Source organism: Xiphophorus hellerii, chromosome 18 (assembly GCF_003331165.1).
Source record: "Xiphophorus hellerii strain 12219 chromosome 18, Xiphophorus_hellerii-4.1, whole genome shotgun sequence".
Lineage (NCBI taxonomy): Eukaryota > Metazoa > Chordata > Actinopteri > Cyprinodontiformes > Poeciliidae > Xiphophorus > Xiphophorus hellerii.
The window spans coordinates 16,187,207-16,212,734 of record NC_045689.1 but is presented as its reverse complement, the minus strand read 5'-3'; the positions used below and the strand labels follow the sequence as shown (position 1 = coordinate 16,212,734).

Sequence of the window (25,528 nt, the reverse complement as noted above, 5' to 3'; positions counted from 1 at the left end):
TAACTTGCCAATTGCTGCTGTTGAATCAAACAACAATGCTATTTTTCTGTCTTTGCAGATTAACTTATTATTTCTCAACACAGAATTGTGGGCTTTTGTCTGTTTTATTTTTTTCTCTCTATGCCTAGAAGAAAATATTGATCTGGTGGAGTCTGATCTGTGGACGTTTCTGTAGACAACCACATGACAGGCGAGACCAAAAGCAGAGAGGAGACTAATGTATCGACTGTGCAGCTAATCTGCAGGTTCTCTTGAGGCTGAGTCTGAGTACCTCTCTCTTGCAGCTAAAGGAGGAAGCACTAACTGCTGTGTCAAGGCGAGCTTTGAATCCTGCATTAATTGATATTGAATTTTCCAATGCTCTGATGCCTGCTGTTTTCATCCCTGCGGTTTTAGCTGTTGGGCTGTGCCCTTTGCTGTCACCAGTGTAAAATGCAGTCATGCTGTTAATCTTTATTAGATAAATTGTTGTTTTTTTAACTTCAAAGTTTGTCATAGTTGAGAGCAAAGACAATGGTCAAATTGGCTGCTGAGCTGTGAGAAGCTGAACTTCTGCTCCAATGTCAAGTCTGTTTTAGTCTCTTTCAAAGTTTCTTCCAGGTTGATCCATCTTTACATCAACCCTCAGTAGCTTCCCCATCCCTTCTTAAAAAAATATTTTATTTATATATGCCAGCATGATGATGCCAACACCATGGGGATTCAGTGTAATATTCAGAGTCAGAGTCAGTTTTTACTCCCAGAGAACAACTTCTGCGGCTTTGCTGGGTAAATTGTTTTACCTCCTGTTAAACAATGGTTACAACTAGAAACTATTGACCAGGCCTGAAATCTTGGTGTAGTGATGGACTCAGACCTGAACATTCAGACACACATAAAGACAATTACAAAGTTGGCCTTCAATCACCTGAACAACATTTCTTGGGTAAAAGGATTAATGTTCTTATTTTCAGTTACAAATGGATAATTTCAACAGTGTCTTCACAGATCTGCTTACTCAAGCAGAGTAAATGAAACAGATTTTTACTAGCATAAATTTGTTAAAAACATTTTTTTCTGTTTACTTCACAATTATGCACTATCTGGTGTTGGTCTTTGAATAAAATCCCAATAAATTATACTGGTGTTCATAGCAGTATTGCGGCAAAATGCTGAGAAAGGTTAAAGCGATATGAATACTTTTGCAAGGCATTGCATGACTCACTCTGTAAATTGAAAGGTTTCAAGCTGAAATTTTACAAATACTCATTTGATGCCTAATCAGCCAATGGAAAGAACAGGTTCGGGAAATCATCTCAAACGCTGGAAAAAATTATTTTTTACCAGCGTTTATGTTTGTGCTGTGTGTGTTTATTTAGTTACCGCAAACTAATGAGGTCATTGTTTTGGGATTCAGGCAGGATTCTGCTGACCATTATCTTGATTAAAATCTTTCAGACCTGGGGTAAGATTTCCATCCCTCTTTAAGACTGGGGGCAGAAACTGAATGTGTCAATGATGGATGATTCTCAGTTTGAGGATTTGCCTCCTCATCGTGCACAAACACAATGAATTATCAGGCCTATTACCTCTGGCAGCACTTTGAGTGTGACTGTCTTAAACAAATGAGTGTGCAATAGCTGCTGCAGAGGTGTCAGAGCAGATCATCGCGTCTGCGCTTTCAGCGGAGGACCAAAATAATTTGTGTGTTGTGCCTTTTAGAATTAAAAGCTTAAGGAGATTGACTTCTTTTAAAAAACGATTTGATGGCTCACTGCTAAACTATGTGTTCACAAGTCATGTAATGTGACATCTGTTACTTTTGCTTTGACACGTAATGGCAACAGCAGGGGGAGGGGCTTTTAACATATTCATGATATAATCCTAATATTGAATAACCAACGGATAAAATTTGAGGGTCGAGAAATCTAAACATTAACTTCTCTTTTGTATTTTGAACACGAGCATTGCCTCCCTGAGGTCCTGATCGTTGGCCAAGACTGAAACCAGACTCAAAGCTAGAGGAGTGGTTCACTCCCGCCCCACTTGTGGCAGAAAGGAGAATAACACAAACCAAAATATGATCAAGCTGCATTCGACTTGTGATGGAAGTCTGAGCATAGAACAGGAAATGATGTCACAGGTGAGTTGGAAGGATTCCAGTTGATAATTTCTCTTATAATTTCCTTAATTTTGTCAGTTAGAGCACAAAAAGAACATGTTCACAAGTTAATATGTTACACAAACTGTGTCTCACTAATTTAAAGACATCTACAGCACAGGAGAAGCTAACAATGTATGAGCTAGCTACCTATCAGTCAAATCTTTCCCTGTAACAATTACGACTTCAGGAGGATTCCTATAGTACTTTTGACTAGGAACTTGGAAATTATTTCTGTCTCTGAGCTAATTTATCATATAGTGAACAAATATAAACACAAATATTCCCATTTTCTCGCAGTTTACTTCTATTAGGTACCCATGTACTGAATGGATTCCATTCCATGGCATGGAGATGCAAACAGTATAAATTGGGTGTAACTGTAAATTAAATGCTGTAGATGTAAACTTATCTCTATTGACATAGTATATTTACAAAGGGTTATGTTTGTCTGCTTTCCTGCAGTGCGCCTGTTGGTGTATTTTTGTCTCTAGTTGAATGCCAGTGTGTGTGTGAAAGTGAATTTCATCTGCCCCAAGGCCTTGAAACACCAGAGGGGAGTCCAAGCACAAGGGAAACCACAGTGATCAATACACATACACACATGAGGGGATAGTTGTGCATTGATTGGCACGGTGAGTTTTGTTTTTAGGTCAACTTTCATTGACTTTTGGCAAGAACGTATATGTGTAACCTCCTTGAGGATGGAATAGTAAAACTATAAAAAAGAAACAAGGAAGCGTGGGAGGTTTAACGACCTGCAGAGGGAATATGTGCTTTTAGCTTTCTACAACATTCAAAAGCTTAACACAGAAGTAATTTACTCACAACTTATGACAAAATAAGAATAATTCACTCCAGCAATAATTTGGAACGGCAAGGCTAATTAAAAACTGTAAAGAAAATAGGTCATCATCACTTTGGGAGCATGTCCAATGCTAATTAAAAAAGATGACTTTGATCTCTGAGGTGAGCCTATTTGAAATTACGCCTTTGCCTTTTTGAAATGATGTGGGAGGTGCTGTTGATGTAGCACTTTCTACATAGTTCTGTTTATATAGAACAGAACCATATACAGTACTTCTCACATGTAGATGTTGATTTTTAAGAAAAAGCTCGGAATTCAGTTGTGTCATTCAATATTGTTGTCAATGTGGGTGCTGTCAGGAAGTGTCCTTGTCTGGTGCATTAAAAAAGTTATCAGTAAGAGACCGGATATGAAAGAGAATCATTTTAGCTTGACACTGTGTCTATGTCTGAGACTGAATTTAATTTAAAACTACTCTCATGCCATGTCCTGCCATGAGTGCCGACATATAAAAAAAAAAACACATGGGAATGAAAGGGAAGTCCTGTTACGTCTGTAAAGTACGCGTGTAACCTCATTCTAGAAATTACATGTCTTTCAGGATCTTTGGTGCAGAATTTGTAATGGTTTTCGGTGAGAGAATGGAACACATCATACCTAGAAAATGAGCTACAAGTACATTAATCATCAGGGGAAAAAAGTGAACACCATCAGTTTCATTTTCAGCTTCAAGCATCCTGCATGTGGAGGTAAGTGGAACATCTGCGAAGTATTGTGGAGAAATGATCTTATCACCCAAAACTATGCTAAATAAATGTACGACCTCCTCATACTGTTAAAAATTATCCTGCAATCAGACAATTTATAGTTTTTTAATAACTTGGCATACAAACAGCAGCTCTCTGGTTTTGTCTCAGACTGTTTTGTAAATTTTGCATTTTGTGTACAGGTAAGGAAAAGCACCAAAGTGAATAAAAACTTTTATCAAATTCCATCAACTTGCTACACATTTGTACTTGTTCAATTATTTTTTTACAACAAGCAGTTCTCCTCCCTGCGTTAACCAATCTTCCTATTACTGCTGATATCAGGTAAAAAGCCTTTCCTGCATCACTGAGAAGCACTGCTGTATGCACTTGTATTTACCCAGTTTAAAATGAGTTCCTATGAATATGGACACATTTGTTTGAAACCGTCCTTGAGCAAGAGAGAGCTTTTCTCTGAAGACTGTGTTGTGCTCAGTGCTCAGGGATGCAGAGTGGGCGAACGTCAATAGCTGAGTTTTTCCCACCTCCCTCACTTTCAGAGTGTGCGCTTTGTGTATCTCTGGGAAAGCACTTTTTGCAGGCTACAAATTAATTTTCAAGGTCACACCACAGAGAAATACTTTGTGTTTATGTGAGTGAAGTGCAAGGTACACATCTCCCTATTATTTTTCCGTATTAAGTGAGCAGAAAAAGAGACCTGCATTTTGAAGTCAGGGAAAAATTGGTCTCCTGCATCCCAGTGTCTGAACCTCTTCTGATAATGTGGATCCAATTACTTGCTGTAGCAAGGTGGTGACTCTTTAATAGGATTCCAACATGGTTAGTTGCAGAATAAGTTCACGCACACTTGCTGTCTTTTCATTCAGCATTGTCCACATTACAATTTCAAGAGTTTTGCTGAATTTTACTGTAATATTTAGGCTCAATTAAAAAAAAAGAAACACTTTCCAAAACATAGGAAGAGGCAGAAGAGGTGGAGGATGTATGGCTCAACAATAAACATGATTTGATGTTGGAATGAATGATCATTCCAACATTATTAGAGTTTGTGTCTTGTTGTGGTACGCTGATGGAGTTCCTCTCATCCTACTCTTCATTCTTTTACCCGATTGAGAATTTTTTTTCCCTCAGCATGGAGATGGAAAACATAAGGAGACAACACTACAAGTACAGTTTTCCTTTTGAGGAGATCTTATGTTCCCATTTCTACTTTTGTTTTATTTTATTCTTTGTGCTCTGTAGTGCTGTCTTTCTCTTCTGCGTCACAATGACAGGGTCTGTCAATAAATTACAGTAAAAGTGTAAATGGGAATCATGTCCAATATTTTGCATTGACCTCCCACAATTACAGTTTACAATACATCAAAGCTTTAACAGGTTATAACAGAACATCCCTGCAGAGTACGCCGTTATATTGACGACATGACGAAGCAATATGACTGTCTTACCTGTGCACAAGTAGTTGTCATACTGATGATACGGACATGTTCACGGATACATACATTTACTTTTGAGAGAGGGACTGAGGATTTTGAAAAAGAGACTTTTGCAGATAATCCATGGTGTTTTGCTGTTTGTACGAATTGTTTTGAGAAATGCACTTACTGTTTTGCAATTGCCAAAAATTATCAAGAAATGCACCAAAGTAAATGAGGAAAAACTGCAAACGGACTAAAACTCTTGTAGCTGGGAACTCAAAATTGTCCTATTCAGTTATTATAGTAAGTTGTTAATACCTTGTCCACTTTCCTGCCCCATTGTTATCCTTAGAAGGTCCTGACTATTGGAAACCCTGGTTCTGCTACAGTTCTGCTTACATCCCTATAGAATGGTGAAGTATTGCTGAGTCAGGGTGGCACATCAAATTACAGTCATGATTTAAGGGAGGTGAAAGCAGAGAGGATATTACTTTTCTCGTTGAAGACTTTATTTGCTTTGCTGTGATAAGTTTAATGACAGCGGCTCAAGAATAAACATGATTTGCAATGCACTTGGCACATGAAGCAGATCTTTATTTCCCCCAGGACCAAACTGACACCGGCTGTCTATCAGTGTAGAGGGAGGTAAGGCAATCACCACAGAGATGTGATCAGAGAAGTTGATGGCCATTAGAACTTTGTCTCCTGGTGCCTGGATTCTCAGAATTAAAATGTAAATTCAGCCGCTGTATTGTGCAGAGACTAGAATGGGTGTTTTTGTGGATTTTTACAGATTTTTATAAATATTCAACAGAAGTTTGGCCATTGCACTGTTGCAATGGCCAAGAATTTATTGGGATCAAACATGCCAGATGATGTTTAGCAATGTGATCAACTTTAAAGGAGATTTCAGCTTTGGAAACCTGAGCAGTACATGGAAAATGCACAGTAAATGTCAGTGTTTTTGTTGTTATTATTATATTATATATTTACTCATTCTCAAAGCAATCTCTTTGTTTTACTTATCTGGTGTTTAGTGATACTTCTTTACTATATATTAATTTACTCATTTGGTTTATTTTGCTAGGAATTATTTTTGAAATAATTGATTACGTGGATATGAATTAACATTTACTTATGTGTTGTTGTTGATCTATATTTCCGGACATAGAATGGTTTCGAAAAATGGACATATAGATGGTTGAAGTGGAAGCTGACACATGAGACTTCATGGCATGTGAAAAGGTTCAAGTTTATGGATTGTTTCCCAACATGAGAGAACTGGATGCAGAAGATAATGCGTTGTTCTGTGTTTTTTCCATAACTGAAGAGACCACCATCAAAACATGTATAAACATGTGAAGAAGGATAACTAGGGAGAGCATCTCTGTGTTAGTTAGAAGTTTGATGACTTACGTACTGTACCTCATTGTATTCTTCTTGATCAAGCAAAGCTTTGAAACGAACATTCGTGAATTTGCCTCTGACTGGATTCTGCCTTGAAGGCTTCTTTAATAATAATTTTCCTAACAGGTTTCATAAAGTGTACATAAATATTATTCAAGAAAGATTGGTAATTGGTGATCACTGAAGCATTTGGCTCAAGAAAAACAACAGCAGAACTCAGAGCTACAGTGACAGTAAGAGCATTTCCTCAAATACTATGGGAGTCAAAGCTTCTGGCTGGGAAATTCCTCATTAATGCTGCATATTTACTAAACACTTTTATGTCCAGAGGTGTTACGATAAACTTAAGTATCCATCAGCTCTCAGTGACCATTTCATCTGTAAATTTGATCACACTGTTTAATGCATGTCCTCAATTCTACCTAAAAATCACATGACATCTCAAAGTCTCATAACACAGTGAGTGGATCTGACAGGAAGTCCTGAGGTATGGTTGTGTTTGTGTGCATTTCAGCCCCAGGTACCGTCATTTGTTATGAGTCTATTGGAGCCTGGACCAGAGGCATATGAGCTGTGACATACAGTCTACTTAGTGCTACTTTGGTTCTTCTCTTTGCTTTGTTTCCACTGTTTTAAGGCATACCATTGTTCATTTTTTTTGTTTTTAAAGAAAAAAAGAATTAAAAAAGTTTCAGTATGTGTCTTTCTTTTTACCTTTTCCCCCAGAGGTCTTGTTGTTGCCAGCAGCAGGCCCGGATCCTTGTCGCTGCAACATAAAACAAGAGATGGGTTACAACAGAACATTCCTATCCATTATACTTTAAAACACATCAAAATGTATTCCCTTAAGCTGCTGTCACTCTGCTTCCTGTCTCGCATTGAGTGTTAGAGAATTAGAAAACATGCCACGGGGGTTAATTTAAGGCAAATTTGCAAAATAAAGTCCTGTTGTATTTGCAATATGTTTGATGCTTTTTATGTGCTTCTCTACTGAGTTCTGTATGTGTACTGGGATCATGTTTTGCTGCATCTGTACATTACAGGACGTTACAGTCTAGGAAAGAAGAATGGCCTCTTAAGAAAGTAGTACAAGTAAGTTTCAGTTTCAGTTTCAAGCATCCTGCATGTTGAAGTGAGTAAACCATCTCGAAAGCATGTGATGTGTGGGATTAAATGATATTATTGGGTTATTGTTCAATATATTAGCTGCAATTGTGGGTCATTTGACAGTAGAAAGTACAGCACGGTAACCAGGAATGACCAGAGATTTTGTCCCTTGCGCTGACCTGGCACTGTCACACTACCAAACTTATAAGAGCACTGACATAAACAAATAACTTTATTACTTCTTAATTGCCACAGAGCAGAATTACAAGCAACATTCATGCTTTTATGACCACCTTTCATTGTATTGTTGATATTTTTGGAGTGCATTTATGCAACACAGCTGGTGTTAGATGAATGTATTGAGTGCTGAAGAAGAGGTTAAGATGTTGCAAAATCCTGTCTGGAGGCCAAAGCCCAGTAATCTGTGTGGTTATGAGTTTGTGTGTGTGAGGATTTATGCAGCTTATAAAGGCCTGTAACTACTGTACATGGTCACAAGATATTGAATACACTCATTAAAATTCCATCTACATCATAAGATAATGGGCTGTAAAATGGACCGCTGGTTATGAACAGGAAAACCACAGAATGTGCTGCAGCCTGAAGGACATAGTCAGCTATAGTGTGTACTCATTTCCTCCATAAATGTACAGCTGTGATGCGATATAATTGTACATATTCCCTGTTACCAGATATAATCATTATGTTTATATTCTAAAGCCACAGCATTTATCTAAATGTCAACTACCATTGTTCGATGGCCATTTATTTACCCCAGCGCATTACCTGCGTTCCAAGCTCTCCTGCTCTGGATTTTGTTTAATAAACTGCAAATGGGAACGGATCTCCAGAGAAATAACACAGACCAGATGTGTAAATCTATCCAGTACTTTTTTTTTTTTTTTAGAAAGTGTGCAATGTGATTTTAGTCAGTACGCGTTTAAAATGAAAGTACAGCAGTAAGCACAAAAAGGCTGGAAAGGTGAAATATCTACACTCTGACACCTAAAATATTAATATACTATATTACTATCATAAATAGTTTTGTCTTAGGTGATGAATATCCCTTGTTTGTAAATATTTACACATCTACTTAAATAATAGTAAAGCATTTGATATATTTGTTCAAATGTTTTGGATTTTGAAAGATTACATTAGCACAATAGTCATAAAAACAAAATGTATTACAGAAAGGAGTGCTAGGCAATGTGAGCAGCTTAAACCTACATTTAATTATTCAGCTTTTAGTATAAAGCACAGAGAAGACATGAATCTAATTATGAAAGTATAAAAGCATTGAAGCATGAAAGGAACAGGAACAGGCTGGGAAAAAGTGAAAAAAAAGTAATTTTTTTCAAACCACAGAGCAAACATTAGTATGCATGAGAAGCTGTATGCTACGGTACAAAAAGACTGGCTTACACAAGTTTACAGTTCAACATTCAGCTGTTTTTCTAGAGAACACAATAAGTCTTGATCAGCACTGCAAGGACTGCAAGTGTAGAAAAGGAAAGTCTTCAAGTCATATGAAAAAATGAAATCCAGAGATGCAATGATTTCTCAAATCACTAAAATAATTCTATTTAAAAAAATCCTCCAGGTAAAATCCCTTTGTCTCATTTCTTTATTTCATTTCAACTTCATTCTGTGCAACTGACTAATTTATTCTCTTTTTTGCTCTCTTCACACGGTCATGTGTTTTACAGAGGACAGTTACTGTAGTTGTACAACATAATTTAACTAAATATCAAAAGTGTGTGTTGAATGGAATTAGACAGAATTTAGCAGCTGGAAGGTTCAAAATCCCTTTTTTAAAACCATAAACTCACCACACACCGGCTCTGGCAAGGATTGGTAACAACTCTTTTGGGTGTGGACTGTTGTGCTGAATAAAGAAGACTTAAAGCTAACTATTTTTTAGCATAAGTAATGTCTTTAAAATTTAAAGGTTTATCTTTTATTATATGTTTTTCTCTGTGATGCGTTTTAAAAATTATATTTAAAATGACATTTTTCAGACTAATTTACATCTGAATGATGAAAGCTGTTGTCTATTGTAGCAGACTCTTTGTGCAACCATTGTAACGGGATTTCAGTTTGGATGCAGTTGTGCTGGAAAAATTATGTGTGCTTTAAAAATTAAGTCAGAATTATCTGAGTCCCTTAATCGTGAACATGTTTTATTACCAGATGGTAGATAATTTTTAGCTTCAGTTTATGTACACAGCCTGGATGAGAGTTTTCTATTGAGAAGGAGGGTGAAGACAGCAGAGAAGGATTATTACAACCCTCTGCAGCTAAGATGTAGAATAATGAAGAGCTACGGTGGGAAGATGAATGGCCAGAATTATTTCTTTGACTACATTCTCTGGTCTGGTGAAAAAATAAAAAATAAAATTAAGGATGGAGGGAGAGTTTGCTGGACTAATGACGGTTTGCTTCCTGCCCTGTGTTTTTCTGTGTTGATTGTGACTGTGTGTTCTTAAAAATTACGGAGACAGAACACATGGCACAGGCATTACAGCACACCTGTCAAGTTTTGGATTTGAGAGTACAGGAAATGTCGCCGTCCGGGGACGGGAAAAATAAGGTAAGAGCATGGGCAGGGGGCTGGAGAAGCACCGCGGGAATGGGGGTAAAGAACGGTAGTTTCCCGGCCAAAATGGGAGACTGGACAGGTATGGTACAGTATCAAAAAAGTTTGATCCATAAAATCCCAGTAAAATGCATTGCTGATTTTAATATGAAAAAAAAACATGAGCAAGTTAAAGGAGTATGAATACTATTTTAAGCCCCATATAAAAGAAACAAAATTGCAGAAAATTTGAATATTAAATTTCAGCCAAAAAATGTGAAAATCAGACCGTTTCTGACACACCTTTTCAAATGTTGACAAAGGCTGCCACTTGGATAAAAAAAAAATCATAGATGAATTTCCTAATAAAATTAATGTATGTATTACTTGAGATTACAGCACCATCTGACTAAATCCATCTGTCCCACATAACATGCCGTACCTGTGTCTTTTTTTGGCCAATTGTTACTCTCACCACCTGGTCAGAAAAAAAATCCAGAGAATCACTGTGCAATATTGTACTTAATTCAATTACACCTTTTTATTACAAACCCAGGAGGAGGCAGCGGTAACAAGGCACAGTGAAAGAGAGACAGGAAATTGTTTCATTTAGCTCGCGTATATCTGTCTACCTCCTGGGGGATTTAGCTCCAGTAACTTTCATCACAACCCTCTCACAGCTATTCACTTCCTTGTTCAAAGGTTTCCAATTTGGTCGTGTCAGAAGGGTTTTGCATGCTTTAATGGTAGAGGAGTCGAGAAGGCATCATGTTATGTGTCTTCTTTTCTGAGCTTCTCTCTCTGCATTATTAATCCAATGCTTTCAATGAATTTCAAATAGTACGAGCTACACTTTGATGCTGCATGTGTGGCAAGAGAGTATGAGGCATGCTTGTTAGCTCAGAGCACAAAACACTCACTTCTCTTGAAAAGAAGCATCTAAATTAGGGCGGCTCTTTGATGCACTTCTGAGTTTCTGAAAACTCATCACTCAAACTGTGTGAAAATGCCGTATATGCATGCAACGCAGCAGAGGATGTTTACTTGCCGTGCTCATCAGAATGATACCGGATAGTTTTTTTTGCATGTTTGTCAGTAGTACTCTGAAGGGGGACAACTTATCACATTTCTCTGTGGCGTGTCACATTACAGTAACTCTGCTGAGCTTCCCTCCTGACAGCCTTCAGCTTTTGTATTGTTTCCACAACTTCTAATCCAAGTTAAGACAGAAATCGAGTCTTTCCAGCAGTCCTCTCTAATGCCCATGAAATTAACTGCAGAGGCCATGGTAGTTGCTCCTTCACAAAGCACCGATTTGTTTCCCAAAAGACCTGATGTGGTACAAGCAACACAAAAGCAGTCCAACCTTGCTCCACTGCACCAGCAGCACCTGCATGTCTGGAACCCTGCAGCTCATTTGCATTCATGTTTGCTTGAAGACCTTTAATATTGATGTAATATTGCAGCTTTGTTGAGCAAGATTAATTGCAAAGACTGGATAGCTGCTTATTTTTATGTAATAGAAGCCTTTTGATGGATCCATAATGGGATTTACAAACATGGACAACTTGATTTAAATTATATATTTAAAGCCAGATGTTTTCATACACCATATAAAAAGATACTTAACCATCATCTTCTATTTGACAAATGCCAGCGGAACTAGTGATAGAAAGTTTTTACAAAATTATTTTAAAGTCAGAGCCAAAGGTTTCCTTTAATTTACTTAGTATCTGATGGATTTGGATTCATGGCTTAAACCAGATGTTATTATTTCACATTTTGTAGTGTAGTACTTTTTGTAGTTTGTTTAAGAAACGAGCCATTCCTAACCATAGGACTGGTGTAACTAAGTCAAGTTTGTCTCTCAAAGTTCACCATTACAACAATCTTTTTTTCTTTAAGTTAAAATGTTTCAAAGTCTCCATTTAGGTATTTTAATTTGTTGCCGTTTTAATTGTTGGTGTTCTTGTAATAAGTTATATTTATCACTAAAAACATTAAAAAATTACTTCACTGCATTTTGCTACTTTTGAACTGCTGAGATATTTGAGTGACCCATCATTGGATCTTAAAAGATGGAGGGCAGGATGCTTGGCAGTACTGTGTCATATAGATCAGCATAGCACTCTGCCTTCTGCTTTGTGGAAACAGCCTAATGCAGTCAAATTCAATTCAACTTCTGACACTTTTTGGTAAAAACTGATTCTTCTGAGTAAGAGCAGCTTAAACTGAGTCATTTCATTTTCTCCAGTCCCTTCTCATGAGGAAGCAAGTTGCTGCATCGGAAAGCTGATTGCATTAAATCATTAACTTTACAAAAATTTCTTACATTGACCAGACATGTGGCATCAGAAAGATAGAGAAGAGCCAGGCACAAAATGAGTTTCCACCTACAGCAACCAATAATGAACAACGTGATAAAAAATCTGATTCAGATATAAACTTTATTTATGCAGATGAGCTATTCTGAGACTCAATGTCTCATTCTAACCTCCAATCATTCAATACATTTCCAGAAAGAAATCACGGGGTTTAAAATGGCATGCTCTGCTCATACCGAGCCCGGTTCTGCTGGAGGTTCCCTCCTGCTAAAGGGTAGTTTTTCTGTCTCTCTACGGTCACTACACGCAGGCTGTCTATGAGGAATTGCTGCAAAGTCAACAACACAATGCTAGTGATTGTGTACAGTTGCCACATGATCATCCATGAGAAGTGAATGCTGCAAGTCAGTGACTCCATTTAATCTGAGAGTTTCCTTGGATAGAAAACATTTCCACCAATTTGAATAATTATCTGTACTTGACTGTCTGTGTGACGACTCTGACCATTTGTTGAGCTTCTCCAGGAGCGGATCTCTTGGAGTGAAGCAGTCATACTAATTGGAAACACCTGACTTCGTTCTTCTCCTCTATATGAAGGCTGAGCTGCTGAGCTGTGCTCAGGTGGATAATAGGTCTATTTCTCCCTTCTCTTCATGTGTTTGTCCTCCTGGAGTTTGCTTGGTTCAGTTTGGATTTCTCCAGTTTGTTAAATTTAATAACTTTTCCAATGACTCATTCAATTGAACTTTTTTTGTTGTTTTCTATAAAATAAACATTTAAAAATTATCATTTTGTCTCCATTTTCTTCTTTTTCGTCACAATCCCTGAGCCAGGTTGTGACAGATAACTAGGTTCAATTTGAATGTTTGTGTGGTTGGGTGGAAATGACTTTCATAAAATGCCTTGAGATTACATGTGTTGTGAATTGATGCTATATAAATAATTAGAACTGAACAAATATTATATGTGCTTGTGGTGTTTTTTGGAACTCTTTGCTTGTTAACTTCTAAAAGCTTACAGGAGCAAATACATAATGAGTAATAAATTTGCAGTTATGAGCATCTGACACTCTATTACACCTATTAATCTCTCCTGAGATGATGTTACTGTAGATGTCAGCTCTCAAGCCATGATAATCATGTTGTACTCAGAAGCGGGGGAGGGGTTAAACAGGTTATAATTTGTCTTAAATTCAAGGTGTGCCCTGGGGTCCTTTGGTTTATAGAGAAAATGCTCTGCTCAGCACAGAGGTGATGAGGAGCTATCAGCCTCCCGGGTGGAGAGGAAAGCGGCCCAGCTACTGCTGAGCAGCTATGCAGCTGAGCCGAGTGTAAATTGCAATAACAGTGGCTCGATTACTGAGGGGGTAAGGGACCGTAGCCTTGCTGTGCGGATAAACAAAAACATGCTCACACAAGTGAAGAAGTCAGTACAGCTATATACACAACCTAACACTGTTTGGAGGATGAAAAAATCGCCAAAGCCGAAAAATGAAACGATGATTATATGAACCTGAAGGAGAAAATTGAGAGCAAAGATACCAGCTCTAGCTCCTTTTAATCATTAACAGACTCAGAGGTATACAAGGTCAGTAGGCCATGTTTTTTGTGTGCGTTTAGAAATGACCACTGTGGCGTCCTGCCTGTGGCTGCTGAACAATTGATTCTTCTGGGCTTTCAGCTGGAATACCATAAGGAGAAGCTATAAACAAACAAACATAAAGCAGAGATAATAGTCGCACAAATACAAACTCCCTCAAAACAAGCAGAGCAATGAAACTGTGGATTCAGTATGCATTCCACATCACAGAAGTTTTATACACCGTGTTCCAAATTATTATGCAAATTGGATTTAAGTGTCATAAAGATTACATTTTTTGTTGTGCTATTAAATTTATAGATGGTATTGTGTGTCAGGGCTCTTTGAATCACTATAATTCATTTCAGAGAGCTTGGTTGATTAGTTTTTCTGGTGAGCTCTATTAAATGAAATCTACTTAAGAAGGATGTTCCACATTATTAAGCAGGCCACAGGTTTCAAGCAATATGGGAAAGAGAAAGGATCTCTGCTGACGAAAATCATCAGATAGTGTAGTTATCATCGTACTGTGAAGAGATTTGTGGCTGATTCAGAACAAAGATGGGTTTGTACAGATAAAGGCATAATGAGGAAGGTTCCTGTTAGACAAATTCATCTGATTAAGAGAGCAGCTGTTAAAATGCCCTGACAAAGCAGCAAACAGTTATTTGAAGCTGCTGGTGCCTCTGGAACCTCAAGGTGGAGGATCTTCCAGAGGCTTGTGGTGCATGAACCTACTATTCAGCCACCCCTAACCAGAGCTCACAAGCAGAAACGGTCGCAGTGGGCCCAGCCGTACATGAAGATTAATTTTCAAACAGACTTGTTCACTGATGACTGCTGTGCAACCCTGGATGGTCCAGATGGAAGCAGTAGTGGATTGGTGGTGGACGGCCACCACGTCCCAACATGGCTGTGACGTCAGCAAGGAGGTGGTGGAGTCATTTTTTGGGCTGAAATCATGGGGAGAGAATCATTGGTCGGCCCCTTCAGAGTCCCTGAAGGTGTGAAAATGACCTCAGCAAAGTATATGGACTTTCTGACTGATCACTTTCTTTCAAGGTTCAAAAAGAAGAGCCGTACCTTCCGTAGCAAAATCATCTTCATGCATGACAATGCACCATCTCATGCTGCAAGGAATACCACTGAGTCATTGGCTGCTATGGGCATAAAAGGGGAGAAACTCATGGTGTGGTCACCATCCTCCTCTGACCTTAACCCTATTGAGAACCTTTGGAGTTTCTTCAAGCAGAAGATCTGAATGCAGCTCATATCAAAACAGCAGCTCTGGGAAGGTTTTCTGACATCCTGCAAAGAAATTCAAGCAGAAACTTTCCACAAACTCACAAGTTCAATGGATGCAAGAATTGTGCAGGTGATATCAAAGAAGATGTTAACATGTAACTCGCTCTGTTAAGATGTTTTTGATTGAAATAGCTTTTGATTTTAGTACATGTGACCACTTAATGCTGCACATTCAAAGAATGAACATTTGCAGTTCTTTATAATCCACAAAATGTTTAGAAAATCTGCTCTACATAATAATTTGGAACAGTGCATTTTGAGTTTTTTATTTTTGAAAGAAATACTGTTCTCATGGGGAGCTTTGTTCAGTAAAATTTGATCTATACTGTAATAGTTCATGACTGGAAAATTATACTGACCATCATTTGCATTGACCATTTAAGAAAATCTGAGAAAATATCACTTGCATAATAATTTATAACACGGTATATGTATTAGTGTAAAGAGAGGGAAAAGAGTGAGGAGATTTTTTTTGAGAAGCCACACAAATTCCTTCTGCAGAAAGAACCGTCTTTATTCTCTTATATCTAAGCCAGAATTTATTTAGTCGTTTTCCACCTAACTTTTCAGCGTGTGATTTGGACAAAAAGAAACTTATTAAACTCCCAGTTGGTAGGATGGAGAGGATTAATACGTGTTCTATTCCCCAAAAACCTAAAATGGGGTCAAATTTGATCTTTATTAGATTTAAATAAAACAGATCCAGACTAATATGGACCCCTGATGTGTTTATCCTGCAATTTTCACTGCTGTAATGCTGCGACTCATGAAGAGAGTTTAGAGTTTAATGGAGCAAATAAATCTTCTTTTTATCAAATTTGCTTATTGGCTGTCATGTGGACAGAAGACTGATGCAGCTTTAATGCCATCTATAATACATGAACAGTCAGCGGCCGATTACCACAGCTTGGAATGGAAACAGTCTTTCAGTCCAAATCTGCCCAGCAACAGTGAACACTATTAGCTTCTGGCAAAAAGAAATGAGCATTTTCATACTGTGCTGTAAGTTGAGTTCACTAAAACAGAGAAATAACTGTTTCTCCCCTGTTGAGATCTACAAAAAAATTAACAAGTGTTGCAATAATAAAGATATTAATGTTATTTAAATCAATAATATTTGTAAGGATGGACAATATTGCCGAAAAACTTTCACGATATAAACATTTCATATCAGTCAATATGGACAATTGTTGATATAAATAGTTATTGATTAGTTTCTAGATTAAATATCTGAAATACTGCCAATCTAATGGCATGATGTTTCCTGTTTTGTCCACAGTTTTCACTCCACAAAAATTTTGTATTCACACATGCAATAATTTTACAATATAAGACATCTTAACTTCAATGTATGTTCTTTATCTACACATTTGTGAAAGGAATAAAACATATTGTTTTCTACAATATGCACATCTACATCAGAAACATCCCCATCATTAAAGATTTAGAAAGGCCATTCCCACTAGGATTCCTCCCTAGGAATAGTTTTAAAGTTTTGAGAAGTGCCTTGATCTTGTCAGCACCAGGAGGTCGCGGTGACCAAATATTTCTTTGTATCTCACTGATCTCTGCCTGCTGTGTTCCTCATAGAGCAAAAGACAACTGCAAGCTGACATTAAAAAGGTGTAAATTTTACAGATCTCTCTGGTATCTTTCTGTCTGCACATATTTCCTGCAGACTGCTTGCCGTGTAGAAACAAAACGTGTAAAATTAAAGGAAGCAAATTGCACAGCTTTGTAAATTTGCCCTTCTGTGTGTAACAGGTGGAAAGCTGGTGGGAACAGTGGGGAGAGTTCGAATGGGTAGCAGTGTTTCCATGACAGTAACATGTTCACAGCATCCACAAAGATAATCTTCAAGGTTATGTTCAGATGAAGCTGCTCTGCTGAGTTTCTGTGTTGATTGTCTAACCTCTCTCTCCTCCTATCTATTCACCTCCTCACAAATCAGTCCCCCCATCCTCACAGTGCAGCCAGTGGGAGTGTGTGTGTACTGTATGCTCTTTACTACAAGTGATGTGGGTGTGTGTGTGTGTGTGTGTGTTACAGACCACTCATCTGTATGAGCTCCACTGGCAGTTACATAAAGCATACTGTCATAAGGGCTACAGGGCATACTGAAGCATTGCCAAATCAGTGCTGGGTCAATAACTCCCTGCTGCAGATTTTTTTGGATTTTCTTTCTTTTGTTGAGAAGCCAGAACACATCTAGACAGAAATAAGGAGAAAGTGGGTGGTTTCTACCTCATGCAGTGTGGCACGAGGTCAGTAATGGCCATTAGATCTAGAGGTTTCATGGGAGCTGAAGACAGATTTTAGGCACAGTAAGTAGAGCAAAGAGGTTTTGGTGAACAACATAAAAACCTGTGGAAAAAAACAAACATATTTAAAAATAATTACATAATGCCACTGAGATATGAAATAAATAATTTAGTGCAAATTTTCTCTAATATAAATATTTTATTAAGAATAAATCTAGCAAAAATTATCTTATGACAATCTGACGTTGAAAGATTCAGTCACAAATAGAAACTGTACAATGAGGGAATTAGACGGTGCTTTTTATCTTGTATATGGTTCTATGTAGAATAATTTACAATAAGAGGAGTTATTTTCTTCAGTAAAGTCTTATAAACAAAGCAATATGTAAATTGGGATAGGTAAATTATTACCCAGTGACACTACTAACCTAAGCAATACAACAACTTCAAGCAATTATTTTAAAAAATTTATTTTATTTCTCATTTTGTACTATTTATTTCTTTATCTTTGTATATTATGTATATACACATAACCTGCATCTTAACTCAAGTCGAGCAAATCTCAATCTCATTGTAATCTGTTGATGACAATGACAAATAAATCTTATCTTATCTATCTTATCTTATCTTAAAAAATAACATAAAATCGCACAGTGCAAACTTGTAAACGTCTTATTTTCTGTGTGAATGCCAGAGAGAGAAAAGGCAACCACAACAACAAGCAAAAACTGAGAAATGGCTGAAACTGAAATATAGATTAGGATTGTATGCAAAGCAAGTATTGTTAACAGGGTTTTATCTCCAGAAAGGTAACTAGATGATACATAGCCTTGATGCTTTAAATAGATTGAATGTAGGTGTTTCTATCGTTGTTGCCAAAAGATTTGATTTTAGTCTATTTTCTATCCTCACCATGACCACATATGGCGGTTTTATCAGAGCTTTTTCAATCCAAAAACATTCTTAAAATAAAAAATATCCTCTATAAAAATTATGGAATCTGCCTTTGTAATTAGTTTTAGTAGAAAATGTATCACTTCAATACCATAAGTCACCAAGGGAAAGTGCAGAAGTTGTTTTATTTCCTAAACAAGGAACATTTAATTTGTAGTTTATTTTTAGCATATATACAGTACTAAGCAAACACAGTGTCTCGACATATTTAGTCCAGCAATACATGGAGTTCAGAAAGCAAATGATGGGCAAAGTATGTGTAAGAAATTGAGCAATGTCTTGCTTAACATATTGGTCATCTGTGAGTAACACTTTATTTGATGGGTTGTGAATAAGACTGTCATGACACCGTCATAAACATCACATAACACCTGTCATGAACTTGAGTAAATCTTCATGAATATTTATGACTGTTGTCATAAAGTGCCATTCGGTAAATCATGACACTTTTAATACAAAGTTGACATTATTCAAAATGTTTTTGTTATGACAACTTGACATTAACCAAGAAATCATGATCTGACATAAATTTGTTATAAAAGTATTACGATAAGATAAGAGATAAGATAAGATAAGATTTATTTGTCATTGTCATCAACAGATTACAACGAGATTGACATTTGCTCGACTCGAGTTAAGATGCAGGTTATGTGTATATACGTAATATACAAAGATAAAGAAATGAATAGTACAAAATGAGAAATAAATAGACATCAGAAGATGGTTGCAGCGCCTGGAGGTGTCGCAACACAATTTACATTTATAACAAAGTGGTGTCAAGAGCAGCAGTTCTTATGCCTTTGAATTTAGTGCCAACTTACTGATTAAACTTTAAAAATGATGTAGCTTTATGTTGTTAAATCTAAGGTTTAATGACAACAGTCATAAATATTCATGAAGACTTATGTTCATGACAGGTGAACAGGTGTCATGTTTATGACGGTGTCATGTCAGTCTTATTGACAACCCGTCAAATAAAGTGTTACCCATCTGGGTTTAACATGAACCAAAATAATCACAAGTCCTTTGTAAGTCTTAAGTGTTCTGCACAACAGAAAGTCATCAATACGTGTCCCTTACGTCTTTCAGGCATTTAACAACTGGAGCAATTGCTTCACTGTTTGCAGTGTTCTTGGCTGCTACCATTGTCAGGTTGCCTCAGGTCCTGCTTGCCAGGCCTCTGAGAAACATCTATAGGTTTTCTGTCCTTTCACGGATGAGATGAGGGAGGCTTCCGCTAAAATAATGAGTGTATGCAAAAAAGGATGGCATTAATTTTTCCATAAAAAAAGATGTCTTGGAAAATCCTCTACCAAGTTATTTAGTTATTTTTTATCAATCTAATATTATTTTGGAGTGTGTTTGCTTAGCAGCTGTGAAATCTACCACTGCCTATTTAATAAAGAGTAATATGCCACACACATTTGCAGCCCCGGAAGGTAAATCATAAAACTCATAAATATGAAAACAGCTATATTTATTACAATAGGGTTGCCACTTTCCTAGCACAAAAGACAAAAAGAGTGAAAAGGAGGAAAAGAAATGCAACCTAGCGTTGGATGGTTTTTTTTTCTGACTTTTGTCTATAGTGCAACTTAATGAGCCAAGAAATTGGTGAGTTTCTTTCATTAGAGTGGGTGCCTCTGATCTCAGTGGACTGGTTTCTTCACTTTGGGATTTAACACAGAGTGCACTTCATTGATGAAAGCTGCAATAAACTAACCAGCGAGTCAGTAAATAAATGAGGTTGTTTGCTTCGATCAACTGGAAGTTTGGTTCAATCGCCAAGCTCATTTACCAGAACTCTGCAGCTGCAAAGAGAAAGTGTGCTTTCCCCTGAATCACAAGGAAATCAACACTTGTTTCCTCAGCAATGCTTCTTGTTCAGGAAGTATTTTTAAATTTAAGTAGATGTGAGAATTTAACAAAACTGCCAGATGCGCACGGAGAAGTTCAAATAACACAAATGATGTCTCAGTTTTAACCATAAACTTACAAAAAGAGGAAGTTTAGTCACCTCCTCACAAATCAGCCCCCCCATCCTCACAGCAGGTTCTGTACTGAAGCAGTTGATGTATAGCATTTTTTTTGTCAATTATATATGTATATTTTTTTACTTTGTAAAGATGTTGAATTAATTCACTGTGATGTCAAAACCTCTCATTATTTGCTGCACTGCCATTTATCATTTGTGTTACTCTTAGACATTTATATGTTATAATGAATGCGTCTTCTTTTCATAACAATATGAAACTATTTCTAAAAACCAAATCAAGATTGTTGCAGATATATACAAACCTTTTATTGTAATTAGAATTTTTTTGGAATATGCAGTTTCTTAAGCCACCAGGTCATTATTTTTTTTTGGTTTTTAGTCTTAAATCATCTTTCCAATTGATTTCACAATGCTAACAGCACTTATTTTTCTTTGCTTAGCTATGCCTGTCCTTATGGTTTAGAATTAGGACTTTGTATTTCAAGGAGAAATGTTCCAAGCCATCACTTTCTTTACATCCTTCCTCTAAAAGCTCCAGTCCCCCTTTGAAGGCCTTAGAGTTTATTATGAGAAATAATACAGAATGGAGAGGTGACATGTAAAACTAGTGGGACGTAGGCACTTCTTTAGTGCCTTTGTGATGAGAGCTTCCAGCACTGAGCAATGTGAAGAGAATGTGTAAATACAACGCAGCAGACCAAGAAGTACTCCCATTCTCATTTTAAAAAAAGTCTCATGCAGAGATACAACGGTATTCAAGCTAAAATCACTCATTATATTCAAGGGTCATAACAATCATCTAAACGACAACTCATATGCTGACAGTAATAGAACAGAGCTTCAATAGATAGACTTTACTTCCACGAGAAATATTGTGGTGTAATATTGATATATCTCGTATCACATCCCATCACAGGACATGGATGGCTCAACTGATTACCTTGTGTAAGGAAAAGGCAGCCGCAGAGCTGCACTGTCTCGATTAAAGTTGCATTGACTTTGTTTATCCAATATCTTAATTTATTGTTGCACCTGTTATCTAGTTCAACTTTAATTTTCTTTTTTACTTCAGTAGAACACCTTCCAGGATTTCCCATACATATGTCCCATTTCCATAATAAAACCCTCACACTTTTCCTACGTTCACGTGATTATACAGTTTATGTTGTAATGAGTTTTATGTAATGAGTTGTTCAATGACCAAATTATATCTTGAGGGAAATTAAGACTGCACATGCAACCACTAAATGCTATATTTGTGCATTGCATTTGTGCCTAACTTTTGTTCCTCGTATCTTTGCACATGCTGTAAAAGTCTCCTATTGTTTCAGATGCATTTAGATTGGATCTTGATATCTGTAAAAGTGCATTATTTTAGATATGCACCAAGATGTTGTCTGTTGCCCGAAAACAGCTGATATTACACCCAACTGACCCGGATCGACATCCGTCCAGAGTGGAAGTATTTACTCTCATGGTCTGCTTACTCTACGGGTGGATACACTGCCAGTAAATCAAACTGTGCAGTTAAAAACTGTATAAAAAGTTAACTTTGTAATCATGTCATTGTTTTGAATTATTCATTAAATCACATACAACTCCAGAGTTGTGTACAGACTCTCTCACACACTGCTTGTTATTATATTGTATAGATCAGGACAGACAGGCTATTAAAGGCTCCTGTGCAGTTAATAAATAATGGATTTAACCCATTATTTATTTATTATTTATTTATTTACTGCGTTCAAAATAACGCAGTAAATCAGAGCCTTTTACACTCAAATATTATGTTGGACACAACTGTTGCTTGTTTTTGAAACAATTTACAAAAGCGTAATATATTATAGTGCTCTTAAGGTGTTCATTAAAACAAGAAAGCATTATTTTCGAAGGAGTACATTTAATATGCAAAGACACATGATGATTAATAGCTGAGACAGGTAAAGATAAAATTTGTCTTAAAGGTAGAAAAAGTATTTTAGTTGCTTATTGTTCTTAAAATTTAATTTGTGGGTCAAAGTTTTGTAAAATGATTGACCGAGTATCCCAAAGATCTCTAATCAATGAATCTCTTAATTTATACTATTGGTTTTTCCCCCTATACAGCTCATCTCTACATATTCATACCCAGTAAATTAAAATACGCATTCCAAAGAAGCTCATCTGAAATGCCTTTAAAATATCTTTTAAAAATAACTTCTAAGCAGATGTTGAACATACTTTTCATCAAGCCCACATTTTTCTATCAAAAATGTCTTTTTTTATTGATCTGATGTAAACTTTCACTCTTAAATGTGTTTTATTAGCTGTAATCAGAAAATAATCATAAATAACAGAAATATTGGCTTGAAAATATCCATGTGTGGAATTATTATATATAATACGTGGAGTTACAGTAATAAAATAAGTTTTCAATAATATTCAAAGTTATTGAATACAACTAGTAACTATATAATTAACATGGGGGCATCAGTTGGTTCATATAATTCAGCAATAATTACTTTAACAATTACTTTACATTGTAAGCAAAGTTGTAAAGCCAGAAGGGATCAGCTTGTTTGCAGATTGATCAACATATTTGTAGAAACCAGCTCTGTCATTCCGATCAGATTCCAGGTCCAATTAGCTGCCAGAAAGTGTCCACATGTCATAGCAGGTGCACATCACGTCCCCAGGTAACCCAGATAGCACTTCTGTCTGCCTTTGTGGGCCAGGCGGCTTGAGAGTAGCTTTCGAATGAACTTCAAAGAGCAAGGTGTTCAAATTAAGCCTCTAATTATGTCAAATGATGAATCTGTCCTCCACTCATGCTGTCCCACCAGGCACCTTTGAGTGGAAACAACCCACAGAGCATCTTCCAGCAAAGTGATTTAATGTGATAATAATGTGAGGACTCAGCTCAAACTGCTCGACTGAGGCCTTAAGATCCTCTCTCATCAGCCAGCAGACAAAGCATAGCACATTTTGAAGTCCGCTGCTTGGTTAAAACCAACAAGCAGTGGGTTGGTTCCAAATGAAAGAGAAAAAATTGGCAGTGAATAAAATAGACCTGTTATCTTTGTCTCTGTGTTTATTTTAATACTTGGCAATTTGTTTAGTCCAAGAGTTCTCATTTGCCACCCAATGGACATTAAGAATTTGAAAAAGCTTAAGTAGGCCACAGAAAAAAATAAATAAAGCACACACAGACACAGACACACACGCCCACAAGGATAAACTGCTTCTATAAATTTCTTTGTTGGAAAAACACAGAAAAAAAAGTATGATAAAGAGATAAAACAAGGACTAAAAAAGGAGGAACTACAGTAATTTAGCCACTGAAATGTCTGATAAAATCCTTTTCATCCTACAATTATAACATTGCTGCTATACATTTACCAATACATGACACTAAAGGGCAATACAAAAAGGTACAAACCTTCACTTGTTTGTGTCAGCCTCATCAGCAATCTGACCTTATAGATCTAATATGACTGCAGAGACCTGTGTTTGTCTCTCAATTAAACCCTAAATGTTATCTTTGATGTCAACTGTATTTAGTTTGTTACATTTATTCTCTGCTGGTTACAAAACAAACTGCACCATGGAAATAATAATAATGTTTATCTTTGTCTTAATCTTAAATTTCACAAATCTTTTACCTAATTTGAGAAAACCGATGTGTATTTTCAGGGGGTTTTTTTATCATTAGAACCATCCAGAGGTTTATACAAGCTTAATAACAGTAACATATATGGACTGGACTAAATTATTTGACATAGATAGTAAAACCAATGTTGTATTTGTGTAGAAAAAATAGGAGAATACTAACTTCTTTCCAAATACTTTGCTAAAATCCAGAGTTTTTAAGAATCAAACCAGTACCTGTTGTTAGATATTACACAAATCATCTACTACATATTACAATATAATACAGGATCTACTGGCAGGTAAAACACAAATAATTTACTCCTTGACTTGTTTCTGAATTACAGAATCTTGCTGCCAAATGATTCCGGTCCTTATTAAATTCATTTTAAAAATGAAAATATACTTTATTGATCCGACAGGGAAAGTAAATATTTTATTCCATCTTTGTCCAATGATAACTAAATCTCTCCAGTTGTGCTTCACTCTGGCCAAAGAACAGCTGAGCTGTCAAGTAAAATTAAAGCAAATATTTAGGATCCATTTCTCAGTAGGTGACCATACGAAGGCTCTCTTGTTTTTCCATCAATTGATTCAAATCACAAAATGCAGATTTAAAAACATGCCATGTTTTCCCTTCCTGTTGCTGTGAAACAAGCACTCAGTAAAGAAGCCAAACAAACTGACAATTTTCCCCTAGAACAAGCAAATCTGATGCCTTTTGTCACCTTTTATCATAAATTCTCTTCTTTTTGTAGAACAAAATAAATAATGTAGCTGAAATTTAACTATGAATGCACTAATTACTGGGTGCATAGGCTGAGAAATCATACAGGAAGGGAAATCCACCATGTAAAATTTAATCGCCCTATTTATGAGAACATTAATAGTGATGACAGAGAACGTAATACACCCAACATGTTTAAATGCCTCATGTCAGCATTAGCCTAAATATTTGAATCAGGGACCCCCGCAGTCACAAACCTATTTCAGCGGCCTGCTTACTTATTAGTTTGCCTTCCAGTCGCTGCAGTCCCACAAGTGTTCCTCTCTGTTTTGAATCTGCAGAGTGATGCAGTAATGATTTTTGTGGGAGGTAAATTTGCAGCTTGCAGCAGTAATGGCATTCCATGGTGCTCTATTAATTCAGCCCCTCTGCACATACTGAACTCATGAGATGAATGACTAAACTGCAGACAAGAGCTTACCCACATAGAGCACCGCGGCAGAGACGGCGGAAATACTTGATTTGCACGACCCG

General features: G+C 36.8%; 1 protein-coding gene across 2 annotated transcripts in view; it reads right to left on the bottom strand.

Annotated features, from left to right (window-relative positions):
* Positions 1–25,528, bottom strand: part of pcp4b (Purkinje cell protein 4b) — a 39,259-nt gene that overhangs the window by 1,498 nt on the left and 12,233 nt on the right. Inside the window, exon 2 of one of the 2 annotated variants that reach the window (XR_004336619.1) lies at positions 7,255–7,306. Coding sequence is in view for 1 of the 2 variants with exons in the window: in XM_032545998.1 (XP_032401889.1) it covers positions 7,255–7,315 (61 nt within the window). In the remaining variant the exon portion in view is untranslated. Of the gene's footprint in view, positions 1–7,254; positions 7,316–25,528 lie in introns of those variants that run through there. The other variant, XM_032545998.1, reaches the window with a different exon arrangement.